General features: G+C 34.8%; 2 protein-coding genes across 4 annotated transcripts in view; one reads left to right on the top strand and one right to left on the bottom strand.

Moving 5' to 3' along the window:
- LOC106882139 (NADPH:adrenodoxin oxidoreductase, mitochondrial) overlaps positions 1 to 14,606 on the bottom strand; it is a 150,501-nt gene extending 135,895 nt beyond the window's left edge. Inside the window, exon 1 of one of the 2 annotated variants that reach the window (XM_052967978.1) lies at positions 14,200 to 14,606. The gene's annotated coding sequence lies outside the window, so the exon portion shown is untranslated. Of the gene's footprint in view, positions 1 to 8,791; positions 8,965 to 14,199 lie in introns of those variants that run through there. The other variant, XM_052967977.1, reaches the window with a different exon arrangement.
- Positions 9,246 to 19,518, top strand: part of LOC106882546 (rho GDP-dissociation inhibitor 1) — a 35,149-nt gene continuing 24,876 nt past the window's right edge. The window contains exon 1 of one of the 2 annotated variants that reach the window (XM_014933263.2): positions 9,246 to 9,385. Coding sequence is in view for 1 of the 2 variants with exons in the window: in XM_014933262.2 (XP_014788748.1) it covers positions 11,612 to 11,661 (50 nt within the window). In the remaining variant the exon portion in view is untranslated. Of the gene's footprint in view, positions 9,386 to 11,513; positions 11,662 to 19,518 lie in introns of those variants that run through there. The other variant, XM_014933262.2, reaches the window with a different exon arrangement.

Here is a 19,518-nt window from a genome sequence, read left to right as displayed (position 1 = left end):
TCCAACAACTTGATACCTCTGTAATTGTTTGTGTCTAAAGTGTCTCCTTTACCTTTGTAGTAGTTGACTATGGTGCTGCTACACCAGTCATTGAGTATGACTCCTTCATGTATCACCTGGTTAACTATACGGGTGACTAGGCTATAGCCAACACTGCCAGATATTTTGAGCATCCCTGATGGGCCGGGGGCTTTCCCTGTCTTCATACTCTTGATCGCTTTATCTACCAAGGTACTGTCAATTAGGATAGCTGGTCCCTCTGTTGGGTCGACATGTGGCAGACTCTCTTCCTCCCATTCATTCTCTTTATTAAGCAACCTTTCATAGTGGTGTCTCCAAACCTCTCTTGCATGAAATCAGATTTAATACATTTTAGTGTATTCAGACATGAGAAGATATTCCATTTCAGAACTAGTTCCAGGAGAAAATTCTCCACTTAGACATGTGTGAAAACACATCTTGGGCTGTGAAGGATGTCATTGGATTGTAGGATGCATACATTTCTGCAGAAGGTTTTCTCACACCTGAAAACACTCAAGCATGTTAAATATGACCATACTTAAATATATTTTATTCAACACTGCTTCATATGACATTATTTATTTAATTCTAGCATGATCAAGCTTTACACACATCAGCAAATGTTTTGTATTTTCATTTTTATCAGGTGGGGAATGACAGATGTGGCTTCCATAGCTGACAAGGCTCTCAGTTCACAGCCACACTGCCTCCTACTCCACTGTAGCTATTACTGCAAAGCTTTATGCCGTTTGTTGTTAGGAGTCTGGTTTTGGTCATAAAATCCCCAAAGTCATGGTCATGATATCTGGCAACTGCAGTAGCTCTATCAAAATGTGATCAGAGAAAAAAAATTACAAAATTCAGCTTGACTGTCCTCTCCAGTATATCCAGTCAGACCTATCAACCTTCTGATCTCATTGGTGAACATGTCCACCTGTTCCCCAATCTATCTTGCACTTCCTAGCCAAGCATATACCACAAATGCTCCTTTTATAAAGTCTTCTTTTAACCTGGCTTCTATTTTCCCTCTACATCTAACTGGGTATCTTTGTTAATTTCTAGAGACAAATTTGGTCCCTCTTAAATATAGCAGCTTGAAACTTGCCAAAATGCTAATTCCTTGCAGTTTAATAGTCAACCTAGCCACCTTCATCAATACAACCACATCTCTCACACCACTAAATGGCCTTATTACATTGACGATGTTACTTCTATTCCCAGACTCATCCACTATCTCACCTCATAACACCATACATAAGAATGTATGTGTATATATGTATATAAAATATATACACACACACACACATATGAGGGGAAGTCAAAAATTATCTGCACTTTTGCCATAACATATCTTCATTATTGTCATACTGCCTTCTGTAGATGCATGTTTATAGTTGGTAATATTGTGGTCACATGATCGAAGTTTGAGCCTAATTGTGCCAGTTTTCTTTCTGGCTTTACAGTGTAAGCATGGCTGCTCTACTAGCAATGTGCACCAGAGAAGAACAAAGAGCAGGCATCAGATTTCTCTGGTTGGAAGATGTGTTGAATGCTGAAACTTACTGGAGGCTTTTAGTGAATTGCTGGCTTCAGTTTGTTGGCCAGCAAAGCACTGAATCTTGCACTGTTGATCGTACACTACCTTTCCAGGTAGTCTTCCAGTATAGGTCCTTTTGAGTCCCTAAAGAGGGTTAGCATCACCTTTCTCATGGAACACTGAGTCTTGAATTTCTTTGTTGCCAGCAAGCTAGGATGTTTCCACTCCATACTCTGTCTTTTGGATTCTGCCTCATAATGACGGACCCACATTTCATCTTCTGTGACTATTCTGCTCAAAAATTCCTTGCCCTCATTGTTGTAGTGATTGAGTAAATGCTGGCAGACCTCAAGATGTTTGCGCTTGTGCTCTGCAATAAGCTCTCTTGGCATCCATCTTGCACAGACTTTATGGAAGTCGAGCTCATCAATGATTTGATCAACAGAACCAGGACTAATCTGCAGAGAACAAGCTGCCTCATCGATAATCCACCGGTCCACCATTACCGTCTCTCAAGCTTGCTGAATCTTGTTGCCAGCGGTGGCAGTTGACAAGCATCCTGCTCATTTGTCATGCATCACACTTGTCTGGCCACTTTTATGCACTTCTACGCAGTAGTGCACTGTCCTTGTATTGTGCTAAAAGCCTCTGATGAATTTCAGCACCTGACACACCTTCCAACCAGAAAAATTGGATCACTGCTCTTTGTTCTTCTCTGGTGCACATTGCTAGTGGAGTGGTCATGCTTACACTGTAAAGCCAGAAAGAAAACTGGCACAATCAGGCTCAAACTTTGACCACATGACCACAATAGTACCAACTATAAGCTTGTATGTGCAGAAGGCTGTGTGACAATAATAAAGATATGGTATGGCAAAATTTTTTTGATTTCCCCTCACATACATACATACGTACGTATGTACATACATACGTACGTACATACATACATACATACATACATATAAGTATATCAGGAAACCTGCCAGTTACCTACTCAACTACCGATCTGGTAAACACACTAGTCAAATTGATTACATCCTCGCCAAGACCAGGAAAAATGGCTACTTATAAATGCCAAAACCTTCCCGGGTGAAGAATGCACCCTGCAACATAGGTTAGTAGTTAGCGACTTCAGGATCAGGGCTAAATGGATGCCCAGAAGACGACTGGCATGGAGCTTAAGCATCCTGCAAATGGACAAAGATTTAGAGATGTATTACTCAAAGATTTTGATGAAATAGAGGGGGATATAGCAACACATGATGTAGAAGACAACTGGAAGTTCCTACAGGACAACCTGTTGAGAGCTACTGACCGGATCTGTGGATGGTGCAAAGTCCTTTCTCGACTCAAGGTGGTGGAACAGTGCAGTTGACAGGATCATTAGGGAAAAGAAACAGGCATGGAAGGACTGGAAGAATGGTGGTAGCAGAGAATTGTATCAGATTGCTAGAAGGGAAGCTAGGAGACAGGTTTACTTAGCCAGAGGGGAAGCAGATGAGAAAAACTTTGCCAATGTTCTGCGTTGTGAGGACCAAAAACTTGAAGTGTTTTGTGTTGCAAGACAGTGTGTGAGAGAGAATCATGGTATCATAGGAGAGAAATGTGTCTGCATGGATGATGGCTCACTTGCATTTAATGAGGCTGCAGAAAGAGAGATTGGAGAGGCCACTATGAAAGGTTGCTAAATGAAGAGAATTAATGGGAGAAAGAGAGTCTGCCGAATTTCGACCCAACAGAGGGACCAGATATCCAAATTGACAGTACCTTGATAGATAAAACAATTAAAGGTATGAAGACAGGGAAAGCCCCCGGCCCATCAGAAATCACTGCAGAGATGCTTAAAATGTCTAGTGGAGTCGGCTATAGTCTAGTCACATGTATAGTCAATCAGGTGATTCGTGGAGTCATACCCAATGACTGGTATAGCAGCACCATAGTCAACTGCTACACAGGTAAAAATGATGCATAAGATACGAATAATTACAGATCGCTAGGAAGGAGCGACACAAAAAAAAAAAAAAAGGAAAGCAAAGGACCACTGATGAGGTCACAGAAGTGTAACGAAAGAACTCTGGCCGAAATATTATCAATATGAAATAAAGCTGAAGCAAGCAAACACCGAATGAATAGTGCATGTGTTTCTATTGCTAAATTGGCAACGTGACCATCCTCAAATACATCAATATCTGTTTCAACACACACGTTCACATCAAGAATGTTGCAAAACGAATACATATACATAAGCATGTATACACACACACACACATATATATATATATATATATATATATATATATTCAACATTTTCTCTCAACTCCACATTAGAAGTTTTGTGGGTGTAGAACACATCCACCTTGTCAGATATTCAAAGACAGACTACAGAGTTTAAAAGAAATTCAAAATGACGTCTAGGTGTCAGCTCAGCTTCTGTGGTTGTGACGATACCAAAGTGACATCAGTCATTATTAGGTTCTTGTTTTGGGGCAGGATGTTGGTGCCACTTTGATGGCGGTCTGCAGTTTGTATGTTCAACGATACTAGTTCCTTATACTGCATTTAATGGGGAAGGCAAGATGTTGGCACCAGTCAGTTGATCAGTCATCATTCTGTGGAGCTTGAATACATTAGCAACAGCATTCATTATGCGATGGTAATAGTTTTGAAGGCATTAGGTTACAAGTAAAGTTATGTGACCAACATGAATAGGTTGTAGTTTAAATATGCAGGAGGGTTCATATACCCTTCCCCTCATATATGGTTCAGTTTGGCTTAGGGTTGTATATCTGGGTTTTCAGAAGCCAGAGTTTTGAAATTCATTAACAGAGTAGAGCTCTGGTGGCAACAATAAAATAGTTTATTCTTCCTATTGATGGATACTGCAAGTTGGTGAAGTACGTCTAGTTTCTCAGCTCACCAGATAAGGAGAATACTTCATTTGATGTGAGGGAAGTCATTTCCATGGCCCAGGAGCCTCCAGATAAAGCAAGACTAAATGATGGCATTTTTCCTATCCCTACATATGGAAGAATACACGCCTTGTATATCTTCTCTTAAAGTCATTAGTCATCATGCCCATATAGTCCTTTGTGATGTCATTAAATGGTATGAGAGTGGCTCTATGGACTATGGCCTTTGAGAGGCAGGATCCTCCCATCACAGGATGTGATGTCTGAAGTGATATCATCTAAACATGAGTAGGTTGTGAGCTTGATATTATGAGGATTAAAAAGATTATAATATCTAAGGATTCTTGGGAATGATTTTTAATTAGCATCAGGAAACTTTTAACTATATTAGAGCAAAACTCTAGGTTGAATTAATCTGATTTAATCTCCTATATACAGTTGGTGAGATATATTTTACTACTAACAAAATTTAATGCATCACAAAAAAATTTCATTTTTAAAAAGTATGTTACCATTGTGTATAAAGCTATATTGTAGTAGACTTACTGCACATTGTGGTTTGAAGCGTTTGTCACCATGTATAAAGCTATATTGTTGTAGATTTATGGAACATTGTGGTTTGAAGTGTTTGTCTCCATGCCTTGTCGGGTTAGCAAATTCGTGCCATTTGACATAGTGAAATATCTCAGAACATCCTGGTTATTGATCAAAGACTTAAATTCTGAAATTGGCCAAGGTTCCATGCACAATTAGCTACAAACTCATGTGATACCTCAGTCTTTACTAGAGGTCTAGGTGTATGGTGTGCACCCACTGCATACTCTGAAGTCACAACAAAGTAGGCACTTTAATTAAAAAAAAATTTCTTTACTGATCCTTCGATTCTGGGATTAAAAGTAACTTATTCCAGGATTCAGAATATGTTTTATAATTAATAAAGGTTTGTTATTTTCCTGCTTTATTTCTTATAAATAATGGATAAGTACCTAAATACGACCTAATTCCCTGTTTGAAGTTTAGAATCTTTCGGACACAAAAGGATGTGCATTGCACATAAGGAAAATTAGGTCATGAAAGTTCACTATCCAAGTACCTATACCTATGATATCTAGAATTTGAAGGTTGCCCTGTTCTGAACCTAAGAAATTATAGTAACTCAATGTAGTAAGGTGTGATTTGAAGGTTTGGCTGCCATTTCTAATAGGTTAAGCACTTGCAAACAGTGTCATTACTGTTATCAGAAGTTGTATACATCTGTTTCCAAACTATATCAACTTGTTGCTAAACAAGTTTGACTCCTTGAATAATATTTTTGACATTTTCTTTTTGTTTTATTTTGAAACTAAAAGAAGATAAAAATAGAGGTATTTCCTCAAAATTTGGGTTAAGTCATATGATTGACATTCCCAAAATAAGAATTTCTTTGGCTTAGAAGAAATTCTGATGACTATAACAATTACATCCTTTTCTGATAAACAGAGTGTAATCATTACATGTTAGAGCAGCAGTCATTGACTCAAAATATATGTATTTTTCTTCAATCTGATGAAACAAATTGCTTAAAATATTTTTAACATTTTTGTTACCATATCTCAGCTGATATACACTTGCTTATCTCAATTAATTTCGAAAATAATGAAAAATTTAGCATAAAATAATCAACTATATCCATCTCTACTATTTGAAGCATTGTGTTGATGCAAGAAATTTATATTTCTACAGACTCAACTCGGCATTTCTTCCCTCTAGTGTTAATAAAATATCCCTACTCTGGAATATTGTGGCTTCATACTAATGAATGAAATCATTTTCATCATCACCAACACGATACTGGCAGAAGGCATGCCAGTGCATAGCTAGCGATATGCCCAAGCTAGATGTGAAATGTAGGTCCCATTTCAAACTGATCATCAAATATTTTATCAACCTATGCTAAACATATTTATAGGTTGTGTGTGTGTATATGTGCACGCATACATACACATGAAGTGTACAAGTCATACTTACATGTAACAGAACAGACTAAAATAACTAGAAAGACATAAAATAAAGTGTCCTCGTTTTGCTTCTAACTGGTGAGAAATTGTTCACTCAAAATCAGACCCACACCAACTAGCCCACCTGAAACCCATTCTGCATGAGCTTGGCTGTCAGCTTTCATTTCTGTTACATCATAACATAAACAGAAGTATCTGAACTAGTATGCAGCACTATGCTTTTTAGAAACCCTAACCTGAGTTTATATAAAGTATCACAGAAAAAGTTATATAGCCCATAACATTCTCCTTGAAAAGATGTATCACCATTCAAAATTTTGGATACCTACATGCAAAACTGTGTCGTACAACTTGTAACAGACACATTCACTTTTATACATTAAGAAAATAAGAAGTATACCTTCGTTTTTTTAAAATTAAATTTGGAATTTATGCACGATTACCAATAACCTATTGAATATAGTGTTCAAAACAAAGAGCTAAATACAGTACAGTTTCACTGAAGTATTTCTCTTGATATATTAAACACAATAAATTCGACATTACTTTAGTTACAAGGTTAAGAGACACTGCATTCTAATCCTTGTAGTCTAATGTCATGAATGAATTAAAATTAAAGACAGAGAAGGAATAACAAAAAAAGTATTATAGTTCAGCATGCTGTTATTGTTTAGATCAGCCTTGATCGAGAAAGCCTATGATCAAAAGTGTTATAGCTGTGACCACTGTATCTTTTATTCGTGGTGTGCATAGTATTGTTGAAGGTGTGTAGCCAAGTGATTAGTGTTGGACTTACGACAATAAGGTTATGGATCTCATTGCTGGATCAGGCAGATTGTTGTCAAAGCACTATATTTCACATTGCTCTGATACCAAACTAGAACTAGTGCAGTCCTCTTTCTCAAGCTTTCACATATTCAATGTTCTTCAATGTCAAGGATGAAAGAACTGAAAAAGTATCTATGTTTACATCCAATTAGCAGAAACAGGATACATGCTACTGAGTCATACTCACTAATGAATGAGTTATTGTATATAGCAATATATTATCCAATGTGTCTTTTTTCTTTAAGGCAGTAAGACTGCTCTCAAATCACGTTTTACTGTTAATCAGGTTGAGCAACCATGCAGAGCCTTTTGCTGGTTCAGAGTTCAGCATATACCAAAGAATGGTGACTTTGTGTATGATTAATGAGGTAAAGAATTACAAGTAACTACAAATTGCATCATAATCAATTTTTGCACCCTTCAAAAGTTTTTTTTTTAAATTTTACTCTCCAATGAGTTGATTGTTAAATAAATTATCAAATTAAATCATAAGTTATCTTGTGATATTTAATAACATTGACCCTATATACTTAATTACAACTGTTCTCTTAGCATTTTGATAATTTTTGTAACACATTTCTTTTATATCTGCTTCCTCAGTAATAATAGAAAAATAAAGTTGTTTGTATCATAGGTAGGACAAAAGCAATGAATTTGGTGAAACCCATAAAAGAATATTGTTCCTACATCTGTAACTAGTCAGGCATATACTCACAAACGTACTATAACTTCTGGCCTACAGGCGTATTGCAATCGTTCCGTGCCTTTTATACCACTACTACAATAGCCTCTGTTCCTTACTACTAACAGGTTTTGTGCAACTTCCATTCAGGTACTCGCAACTCATTTGTCTCTCTTCTCATTACATATATTGCATCCAACTCCTCCAGGCCCTGCACCAGGCCCTTTTGCCCGGAACTCGTAGATTCTTTCACTGAATGCCTTTCCTACTATTGTCGGTTTGTAACATTTTATACGGTCTATTAAAAGTACGGATCTCACTTATCTTGGAGGTCCAGCAAACGCTATGAGTACAACAGCTTCCTTCTGGCGAAACTAATAGACAATTATTAATTAATAACATTGTTTAATTGGTGGTGGAGAAGGTGATCTAGACAGTGGGTAGCTTCACTGTATTTATCTTGGTAGATCACTATGACTTCGAAAACCACCAGGTCCGACTTCGCTTTTCATTTTTGCAAGGTCGATAAAACTAATATCTGTAATATACAGTAATTGGTTGAAACGATTCTACAGCTTTCTCTACAATAAGACAAATAAGCGGCCTCATGTGCAACCAAAAGGTATCAACGATTTATTTTTCGACATCGATCAGGAGATGAAGCAAAATCAAAACATTATAAAAACAGAAATAATCGTTTATAACACAATGCAGACAAGTATGTGAAACGCACGTGCGTATCGAATGCAATTAATCATCAGCGGTATTTTTTTTTTCTTTCAATTTTCATTTCAATTTACTTGTAAAGAAACCTCACCTCGCTTAAGCAGTAGAGCAGTTCCGCTGTCTGGTGTCGCAACACAAAACCTTGCTTTAGAAACCGGATGTAGAAAGGATTTGACCTCATCACCCATAAAACAAGAACCTTCACAACTTATGTCTCTTTTAAAACTTAGTTACTGGGAAATTTAATTCGAAACTAAAATTACAATAAATGCATTCTATAACTTTTTAGCTGATTAAGAAATATATACACCCAGTCCTTGAGTACAATAGTACAACTAAATGTTGAATTTAATTGCTTAAAAAATCATTATATCGCTTGCACTATTTTACTTAATATTATTTTTTTTTCCTAACTCGTTACTCTTTTCTTTTTCATACTTTATTTTTCTTTTTGCATATTAAGACACTCTCTACCTGCTTTCATTCAATAATATTATTTCTTACATTCAAATATTCTTTACTTTTCATTTATTATACATAACAATTTTTTTTAATCCACAGCCTCCGCAGAAAACGGGGAGTGCTACGCCGGAAGTGTGAGTAATTTAGTTATTGCTCTCTGTCAAGTTATCAGAGCACTGACCTCCGCAGTCGCGTTAATTTCTCAGCTGGAGAGTTAAAAAAGGTTTGTTCTGCATAAATGCAATTTCTGTCATGTATTCTTTTTATAAATATATATATATTTTCAATTTATCGTTTTTAAAAGCTTGCCCTTTTTGTTATTGTAGAACTGTCATCTTAGTTTCAAAATTATTTTTTTGTTTTATGGGTCTATGTTTTAAGTTTGAATTAGCTGTCAAAAAGCGCTGGTTAATTAAAGAGGGGAGTATACAACACGTGTGTGTATGTGTGAATGCGCTTATAGTAAATATCGATTGCTAGACCTGCTAGAAACAACAGCGAAATATCAGACAACTCACACCGGCATCCTATTTTTAATCCCTTCTGTTTTTTGCTGTTCTCTATGACTCAGGGAAAGGGCGGGTTGGTCATGACAGGAACGTCTTATTATGCCTATACGACCAGATATATGTGCATGGCTACTTGTCTGTGTGTGTGTGTGCCTATTTCTTCTAAGTATTAAAAAAAAAGTCTTGATATTCCAATTTCTATTTTTCTTTCTTATAATTAGAAAGTTGTGCAAATACTTTTTTTTCTTTTACATATATTTTTCTGGGTGCAGCTTTCTCTCTTCTGATCTTAATTTTTTGATTGTAAATTGTGTCTTAAGTGCGCGCCCAGTGTCAAAAACTGTTGAACAAAGAGGAAACTAGTCATAAAATCAAAAAAAAATAAAGGGAGACTGTACAGGGTCTCAATATACTACGAATGGCAGCTAGATCTCCCTCGAACTTCACACCTTTGAAAATGGAGGACAATGCAGTCCTAGACATACTATGACCGAGAGAATGACAGGATGGTCATGGCTTGAACACCTTTGTCATAAGTTTTTTTGTTGTTTTTTTTTGCGCAGGACTAGCCTGTGGCTACATAACTCTATAACTATTCTTTCTTTTAGGGAACTTTTTCAAATCCTTTGTTTCTTAAAAATACAACAAAGCTTGACATTAAAAGACGGATATTTTATTTATTTCTGTCTTTTATTTTCGCATATTTCGACATCATTTGTCAAACCCTAAATTATATTTTCGTATATACACACACACACACACACACACACACAAACATATATATATATATATATATACATACACACACACGATGGCCGGGAAGTCTGCACGTCATGTCTAAAACGATAATTACCCCTCTCTCACCCTTACACGCACTGGCTCGGCTCATCAACATATTTTTCTCGTAGCCCTCTGCAATAATTGTTTCTATGGTTTGTTTCCTCTTTGCCCAATTTATTTTCTCCCAGCCTTTAATTAGATTCCTCTGACTTGAAAAAAATCTACTTTGAACAGAAGGGAAATAGTGTTTGTGATAAACTGCTTTTATTAAAAGCTCTCTACTTTTTTTTTTTCTCCAGCAAAAAAAAGAAAAAAGAAATCGAATCATTTACTTTACTATTCAGTTTGTATGTATAGCTGTATATGTGCGTGCATATTAGAGTTGTAATATTTTGTTATTCGCTAATAATTAGACACACCAGTAAGTTCCTGTTCGATCCGGATATATATTTTTTCGTTGGTTTGCTACTTATAAATTTAAACCCAACCGGAGGTTTGGCTACACACATACAGACAACCATACATATGCAGAAATACACATATTTTGCTTAGCCGGGTCGTTTCAGTTTTTGTTCCTATACCTCCAGAATTCTTAAACATAGCCTTTCAATTGAATCAACATATAAAAATTAATCATACGTCGATTAGCACAAATTCTTACATGTTATGCTATTTTAATTTTAAACATTGTTCAGAGGAACAATGTTAATTATCTTTAATTCCACGCCCTCCATAGTACACTCTTAACGATAGTCCATTGGAAGGGGAAGAATCAAATATCGTGCTTACTAAATAAATAAAAGCAAAGTATATATTTTAAATTATTCGTATGCAATATAACTTTGGTAGTGCGGTTGCCATTTTGCTCAATTTCATTTATTTTTAATTATCTCTAAATAATAAACTTCTTAGAAAATTTTATTCCGACAGAACTTGTGATTTATCTGACCCTCGACCGCTTTTCCAGAGAAATGATTCCGCTCTGCATACGACCAATTTCATTGCACATATAATTATAAAAACTAATGCGCTAGTCTATATTGATTACTCATTCTATGTAGTAAACTTGCTCTGTTAACTTCGGGCTAGCACTCTTCGTTATTTCTTCCACTGTGCTATATTGTTTCAAATCAAATCACAGAAACTTCTCCACAAGTCCAATGATAGCTTGCTACCAAGAAAAGATCTTTTATTGCTTCTGGAAACCTTGGTATTGTTTATCATTTTTCCTTTTCTTATTCTTTGCTTAAAGCTACTTCTCATTTGAGTTTGATGAACATTAGACAGCAATGAAACCAGAATATCTTCAGTTTTCTAAATTTTTTCTTTTGAATTCTGATCGTCTTACTGCTGCCGGCCTGGTCAAATTAGTGACAGTATTATATAGATAAGACGAATACTATAGATTTTGTGTCAAGAGATATTTGTACAGTTGGTAGCCTTAGATAAGTTATTGCTACCCACTTTAAACCTATTCAAAGTATAATCATAATGAATTTTCAGTGTCTCTTTAATAGTAAAGTTTCACTTACAGATTTTAAAAATTTTCTTCAGTTTATATATATATATATATATATATAAAATGGTGTAAATTTCTAGATTAAAAGTGTCTTTTTGATGTGTATAACTTTTTACAATTCTATTTTCATTTTTTCTTTGTGGGCCATATTTTTATGCTTAGAATTCCAAAAGAATTGTTGGTTAATTTTATGTTTTAATCGTTATTAATTCACAGCTAAATTGAGAGGGGGGGGTGTTGGTTTTTCTTTTTTAAACTAATTTTTTATGCAACACACAGAACATTCTGTTTAATTGGTAATTAATTTTGTATTGAATACACATTTCTAACATTAGAAAGTTCATTAAATTCTTCAGGGGGAAAATAACTACCAAAACTACCCAGTTCTATTCACGTGATGGTTAAACTGTGAAAATCTGCTAGCTTCATTTCAATTTTCTTTACCCTGATTGGATTTGGTTTTAGTTTTACAGCTATTATAATTTTGAATATGTAGAATATAAAGATTTTTTTTTTTTAATTTCTGTTTATATAATTTTTTTCCGAATACAAAAATTCTTCGTTACAAGTTATTTTAATATTTAAAAAAAAACTCAACTGTACACGCGCCCCTGTATGGTTTGTGTGGTTACACTTCCTACCCGACTGAGATTGTATTTTGTGCTTTGATATCGCGTATTTTGGGGTTCATATCTTATTACTATCTACCTTATTCTTTCCTGAATAGTATCAACATGCTACTCTAGTCACTTTAATTCATCATGTTCCATTCTTATAATTTTGGCTATAAGACATTTTCTAGAGTAAGGTACAATGCGGGAGTTATTTTAAATAATGATTTCTGTACACATATATCTAAAGGCAAAAGCTAGCCCCGAGTTAGGGGCTCCTGTTAAGCGATTACTTAATTCATTCAATGACTCATTTGACATCGGCATACACTGTCTACATGGATTATAATCACTCATGCATTTTATATATATATATATATAATGTGTGTTTATCGACTAACATTAACCAAAATTACAAAACTATAGGAATATATATTTGCGTGGTGGTAAGTCGACAAATATCAGCTTTTTAGAAAAACTTTGACGTTTAAGGAGGGAACTTGTCAATATCTTTTGGTGAAATAATGTAAAAATGAATTAGTCATCATGAGAAATTTGTTGAACGGGGTGGTTTTTTTAGTGTGTGTGGGGGATGTAACTATCATTTAACAAGTAATCTATTACTAACATAGTGTAAATGAAGTTTATTCACAAATAACACCACGTTATACTAGTCATGGTGCTGGATTTTCTGTGCAAGACAATTCAGTTTGTCGATATAGTTGTAAAAAGAAGGGTGGTGGGTATGGCTCCAGCCACTAAACCATTCCACCCATGTAAGCACGGAAAACTGTGATATATATATATATATATATATTTGTGTGTGTGTGTACACACACACAAAAAGGAGAAAAAAATTGTTGCAGTTGATACTGCTTCTCTGTCGTTACTAAGGGCTTTGGAAACGGCCTTTGTTCAACAAGCGTGTCTGTGGACAATATATATATAATTTATCTAGCTTAATGCCATATTCCTTCGTGCATTGCCCACACTGAATATGATGAAAGCGTATTCAATAAAACATTGCTACGGAGTAGCAATATGTGGAAGAGCTAAAAAGATTTTTATGATGTGGTTTAGTATAAAAATTATGAACCCTCCAACAGATAAATGAAGTGTGCGGAGAGAAATGTGAATTGTCTGTATATGCTGTCATTCTTCCTCTTGCCGTGTATACTTTTTACATTAATATGCTTGAGGATGGGCGTTTTGTCGTTGAACACTGCACGACATATGGCTCATGATGAATACGGAGCAATTTGCTAGACCAGATGCATTTCTAACGTGCCTGTCGACAAGAAATTAAATAGTATTTATAAATAAAATTGTATATAACCAATTGTGACTGGTAAAAGGGGCTGGCATTAATTCAGAATTGCTTCTCTTCCTTCGGAAGATTGCCTAAAATAAAATTATGTAATTTCGGAACGTTTTTTTTTTTTTAGTAATATCTTTTATCATCGGCTTATACACAGAGAGCGAGCTCTATATTCAAACTTGAATGGAATTACATATATACACACTCATGCACACATAGTAATTTGAATTGTGCAACTTAATGGAACTGTGTGTGTGATACACAATGCCTTGTATATCTAGTGAAATGTAAACGAAATACCTTTAGGAAAGTGCGAGGGAGTGGTATGTTTGTCAAAATAAAGTGATGATATTGCATAAATCTCTCATATCTTCGAAGTTTTTTCTTTCTTTGAACAGTTACTGACATTTAGGATGACATAACTTCAAGCTTGTTCTAATCGCTTAATAATTCAAGCTTTTGTGTAATAAAAAAATTCGATCCAGTCTTTTCAAGAAAAAACAGTTTCCGTTAGTAATGTTACAATAGGGCATTTAGTTTGTGTAAGTGTATGATTTCAGGCCTTGGTCAAAATGACGTTTTAGGTCACTCATTCTTGTTTTCCTTAAGAGCTGGTTTGATTTTGTTAGAGAACCATTTTACCGTCGGTTTCCGCCTTTTACTATTTGGCAGTCAAGTGAGATGGCGTATTAAAACCTTTTTTCTTTTTTGTGAGGCAACCAGAGTTATGTACCTTGGAAGGGATACAGTAGTTGTGAGCAAGGTTTGATTCAACTCTTGACTTTTAGATCAGTAGTTCAGCTCACAAACACTCTTCTATATATAACCCTTCTGATAAAATATGTACTGAAGATCCTATACTCGGTTTAATTGACAATGCTCCACTACACGTTAAAAAAAATGCTAACGAAAAGAATGATGATGCTATTGAAACTGTCATTGTTTTCCCCTTTTCTGTTACTAACCAACTGTAAAGAAGTATTTGTTGTTCAACCAACAGTATATCCTTTGTCAGTAGTGTTGCATAGACTTTACATTCATGTACTTGAGGAGTTTTCTCAGGACCTTTGAATTCTCAACTCTTACAGCAGTTACAGTAAGAAATAAACAGATTGAAAAATAAATGAGTATAATGTGGTCTTAGGAAGCACTGCATCATTGTTTGCAATACGAGTTTAAATCCATGTGACAATCGCATCAATTTTTGTAATTTTGTACCTTAATTATTAGAACTGTCAAAGTAATACATTGCGAAAAATCCTTTCTTACAACCATATTTCTTGTATTTTTCAATATTGAAAATCAAAAATTTCAATGGATTTTTCATTTAATAGGTGTTTGAAATGTATTCAACTGTAGTGCACCTGAGCACTATACACAATAATTTCATTATTTAAATGATTCTTTCATGAAATTCTGCTCAAATATTTTAATTTAAATATGACAGGCCATTTTGTATCTATCACAAAACCAGATGCTAATCTGGTTGGCATCAAAAGGGGTTAAATACCTATTTATTCATTATGTCAATAATACATTGAAATATCAAGGTTTAATCATTGTCATTATGCTACTAGGCTAATAAGTCCTGATTTTTTTTTTTAAGTATAATTTCATTGCTTTTTAAAGTTTTCTAGTTCAGGTGAACTGAACTGTTAGTCTAGTACAAAATATCTTTCATTATTCGTTTTGGCTCTCTAGACTGAGTTTGGGATTCACTAAGATCAACTTGAACTTACATTCTTCTGGAGTTGATATAATAAAATACTAGTTCTGGATTAGCAGAATTTTAAAAACATCCTGGTTGTAACTATCCTTTTTTTCTTTAAACATAAGATATGATTCAGGAGGGATTTAGGCCAGTAATGCTCCCACTAGTTTGTTTTGTAATAGGCCAGTATGCGCTCACTTGTTTGTTTTCAAAATTGTGGAATTGTAGAGCAAACATATTTAATCTTCACTGACCACTGTCCACTAAGTGAGCATCTTTCATGCCCATCTAGATATTTTGATGTTCCATGGCAAATAGTTTTCATTTCCTTTTCCAGTTTTTGAAGCATAGTGATATCTATTGATTTTCTTTTTCACTAATGCATCAACAAAATTGTATTAGGAGTTACTGAAAGTCTGAAATTTGGGGAATGAAGAAACCTCACAGAAGCATTTATAACTGCATATCAGCAGGATGAGGAAGAAACTAATGGCCTTAATATGAGCTTCAAATGATAAATAGGAGTGAGATATAACAACTAGTGATTTATTTAGTTGTAAACCTGAATCTCAAGTTTTTTCACTTTTTTTCATTTAATCTTACTTTTAGTATCCTAGTAAGATTATGATTAAACTTGTAATAGCATGGAAAAGACCTATAAAACATTAGGAGGAGCACACATCTGTAGAAATTGTGCTAATGCCTGAGTAAGATGTCCCCAACCTATAACAACTTTGCCAGCATGGAAAAATGGATATATATATATACATATATAAAATACATTCTCTGATATAAATGTTGGCATCGTAGATCTAGAAAAGTAAATGATTATAAATAGCAAATAAGTTCTTGCCACCAACTGAGAAGCATAGCTAACTAAATAGCATTGCTGTATGAATTCTGTTAAAAATTTTGAGGAATAGCTTGACAGGTAATTTTTTTGTCAACTATAGAAGATTGATCAGTGCTATGAGAATGGAATTTGGTAGGCAGAAACTGATTAGAATTTTTTAAACATGGTATTCTATAATGATTGCAATCCAATGACTGAAACCATTAGTTTTTATTCATAAGAAGGCATCTGTTTTTGGCTAAGATAATATTCAAAATTGTTTAATTAAACCCTTTTATTACCATAATTTTGCTGACACATACTTTCTTTGTTTCAGTTATGAAAATAATGAAGAATTTAGTAAAATATCTTTTGTCGTTATGAATTAGCATGAAATTTTGATGGAAGGTTTTAAAAGAGATCTCTTTAAAATAGGACGTTTGTATGATAGTCTGGTGCAGTCTTAGGTGGGTTGGTATCAAATGGGTTAAAACCTCTAGAAATGTTAGGCGAATGAATATGTGTTGTATGTATATATTAAATGACTGGTCGTAATACAGCCTCTATCAGTATGGTTTCTCCAGTTATTTTATTTGAAACCTCATAATTATATACTCACACTTGACATGGAACATTCTGAAGGACTATATGTGAATTGAGTCTCCAATTACTATCCAGATCTTCATCACATTCATGACTAAGAAGCTACTTTATGCTTGCTAAAAATGAAAGATTTAGTATTATGGAAAGTAGAAACCTTGCTTGTCCATTCTATGTTGTATTTCAACACAGCCACTCCCCAATCAATATATGTAGTTTATGAAGACTTAATGATAATTCTTTGTCAATTGATTTTTTTTTTTTTTAACATGATACTAAGCTTTTATTAGACTTCGGTAGTCTACTTACCATCAACTAAAATGCAGTGGCAGGCAACATTCTATCCTAGATGTGGTCACCAACCATTCTAAGAGAACTGTAACTTGAACAAAGAACTTGGATAGTTTATGGCCCATCCAATCCATGCCAACATGGAAAGCAGTAGGATGATGATGATGATGATGATTTCATTATTTTAATAATCATAAGTAATTCCATTCCTTACCATTGTGCATGTATAAATCCAATTAAAAGATTGCTTCCTAGGTTGTCAGTACAACACTAAATAAAGCATCAAAAGCAACAATTAAATACATATGAAGTCTTATTGAGAAATTTACCATAATTTACATCAAATATTTAAAATAACGATTACATGGTTTAACTGTTATAGATTTTGAACTATTGACTAAAGGGTCACAAGTTTCAGACCTTACATTATTCTACTTGCTTCAATCAACCTGACTAAGGATAAATGATTCCACATCTTCCACTGTTTAGCTATTAGTATTGGAAGGATCAACCTGCTTGTCTGTCACAGTAATGAATGTTTCTCTTTAAAGAACCATCTGTTCTGTCTTAGTTTGGGGATGGGCAATAGTGCAGCAAGTTCTCACTTGTGATTAAGGTTTGGTAACCTACCATACCTTTGCTAATTGCCTTAGGTGCATATGTAGTCATGAGTAGAAAATGGAAATCTTTTTATCCCTGACCACCATCTCTCTTGAGCTTGTGGAACATCGTCTGATGGCTGGACATTGTGTTGTCCTGTCCTGGAAATATGCCTACAATTGGAGATGTTAATTTGTGAGGGGTGCGAAAGCGTTATTCTTCACTTGAGAAAGACGAAATGGGCAAAACTCTACACACCTCATAACAAATAAACTAAGACTCTTCTATTAAGAGATTAGTTTTATTATTTATCCTCTGCTCTTACTGTATTAAATACATGTATACACAGTTAATGCAATATGAACGCAACATAACACTGGTTATGGGGATGTAAATTGTTGCTCTTTCAGGCAGAAATATTAACCTGCTGTTGACTCTGCAGGACTACAACACTGGATGTTTATTAAAACTGTCATATATGTAATACATATACTATATAAAGTAGATGTATTGTTTTGGAAGTTGAAATAGAGAAGTCAACAGATTGTCTTTTCCTCTTTTGTTTTAAACTACTTCCTAAAGATGTATAAAAAAGATTAATCCTATTGATACTTTAATGTCAGAATGACCTAGTTGGCTCATAGAATTTATTAAAATCGGCGTCTTTTGTTCAACACTGATTGTCACTTTTTCGCATTTTTTCCTAATTTAGTAGATGGGTTGGAGTGTATTTAATTAACTTAGTTTGTTCATTTGATCCCTGCCTTCAGCATTTCCTTAACCCTTTTGCTACCATTTTTCTTTCTGCTGAAAAAGACTGTTTCATTTTGTCTTTATTAAACAAGACATTTTGCTGGAAAATTTTTAGTGTACTTTAAAGCAGAAAGTTTGTATCATAGAAACAGGAATGATCTTGGGCATATTGATATCAAAGGGACTAAAATTATCTCTATATAATAATAGCTGTGTTTGGTTCGTTGATTAATTTCTCCAGTCATGCTTTACACTATAAAGAAAGAGGGAGGGATGGTGGAAGAAAAAGTAAATGGCAGACACAAAGAAAATTAACATAAGAGGTCCAAGAGGAATGTACATTCAAGGCTTGGTGGCAGGTAATGAGTAAAAGAATACTACACACACATGCTATTTATTACCCTAACTATTTTGCCATTTTAAAAGTAAAATAAAATGATCTAAAATAACCACTGAAATCTATACATTGTGTGTGTGTTTATATATACATATATATACACACACAGAGGCGCAATGGTTAGGGCAGCGGACTCTCGGTCATACGATCGCGGTTTCGATTCCCAGACCGGGTGTTGTGAGTGTTTATTGAGCGAAAACACCTAAAGCTCGACGAGGCTCCGGCAGGGGGTGGTGGCAAACCCTGCTGTACTCTTCCACCACAACTTTCTCTCACTTTTACTTCCTGTTTCTGTTGTGCCTGTAATTCAAAGGGTCAGACTTGTCACACTGTCACGCTGAATACCCCCGAGAACTACGTTAAGGGTACACGTGTCTGTGGAGTGCTCAGCCACTTGCACGTTAATTTCACAAGCAGGCTGTTCCATTGATCGGA

This window comes from Octopus bimaculoides, chromosome 5 (assembly GCF_001194135.2).
Source record: "Octopus bimaculoides isolate UCB-OBI-ISO-001 chromosome 5, ASM119413v2, whole genome shotgun sequence".
Taxonomy (NCBI): domain Eukaryota; kingdom Metazoa; phylum Mollusca; class Cephalopoda; order Octopoda; family Octopodidae; genus Octopus; species Octopus bimaculoides.
The sequence above is the reverse complement of the archived record's forward strand: the minus strand, read 5'-3'. Positions and strand labels throughout refer to the sequence as shown.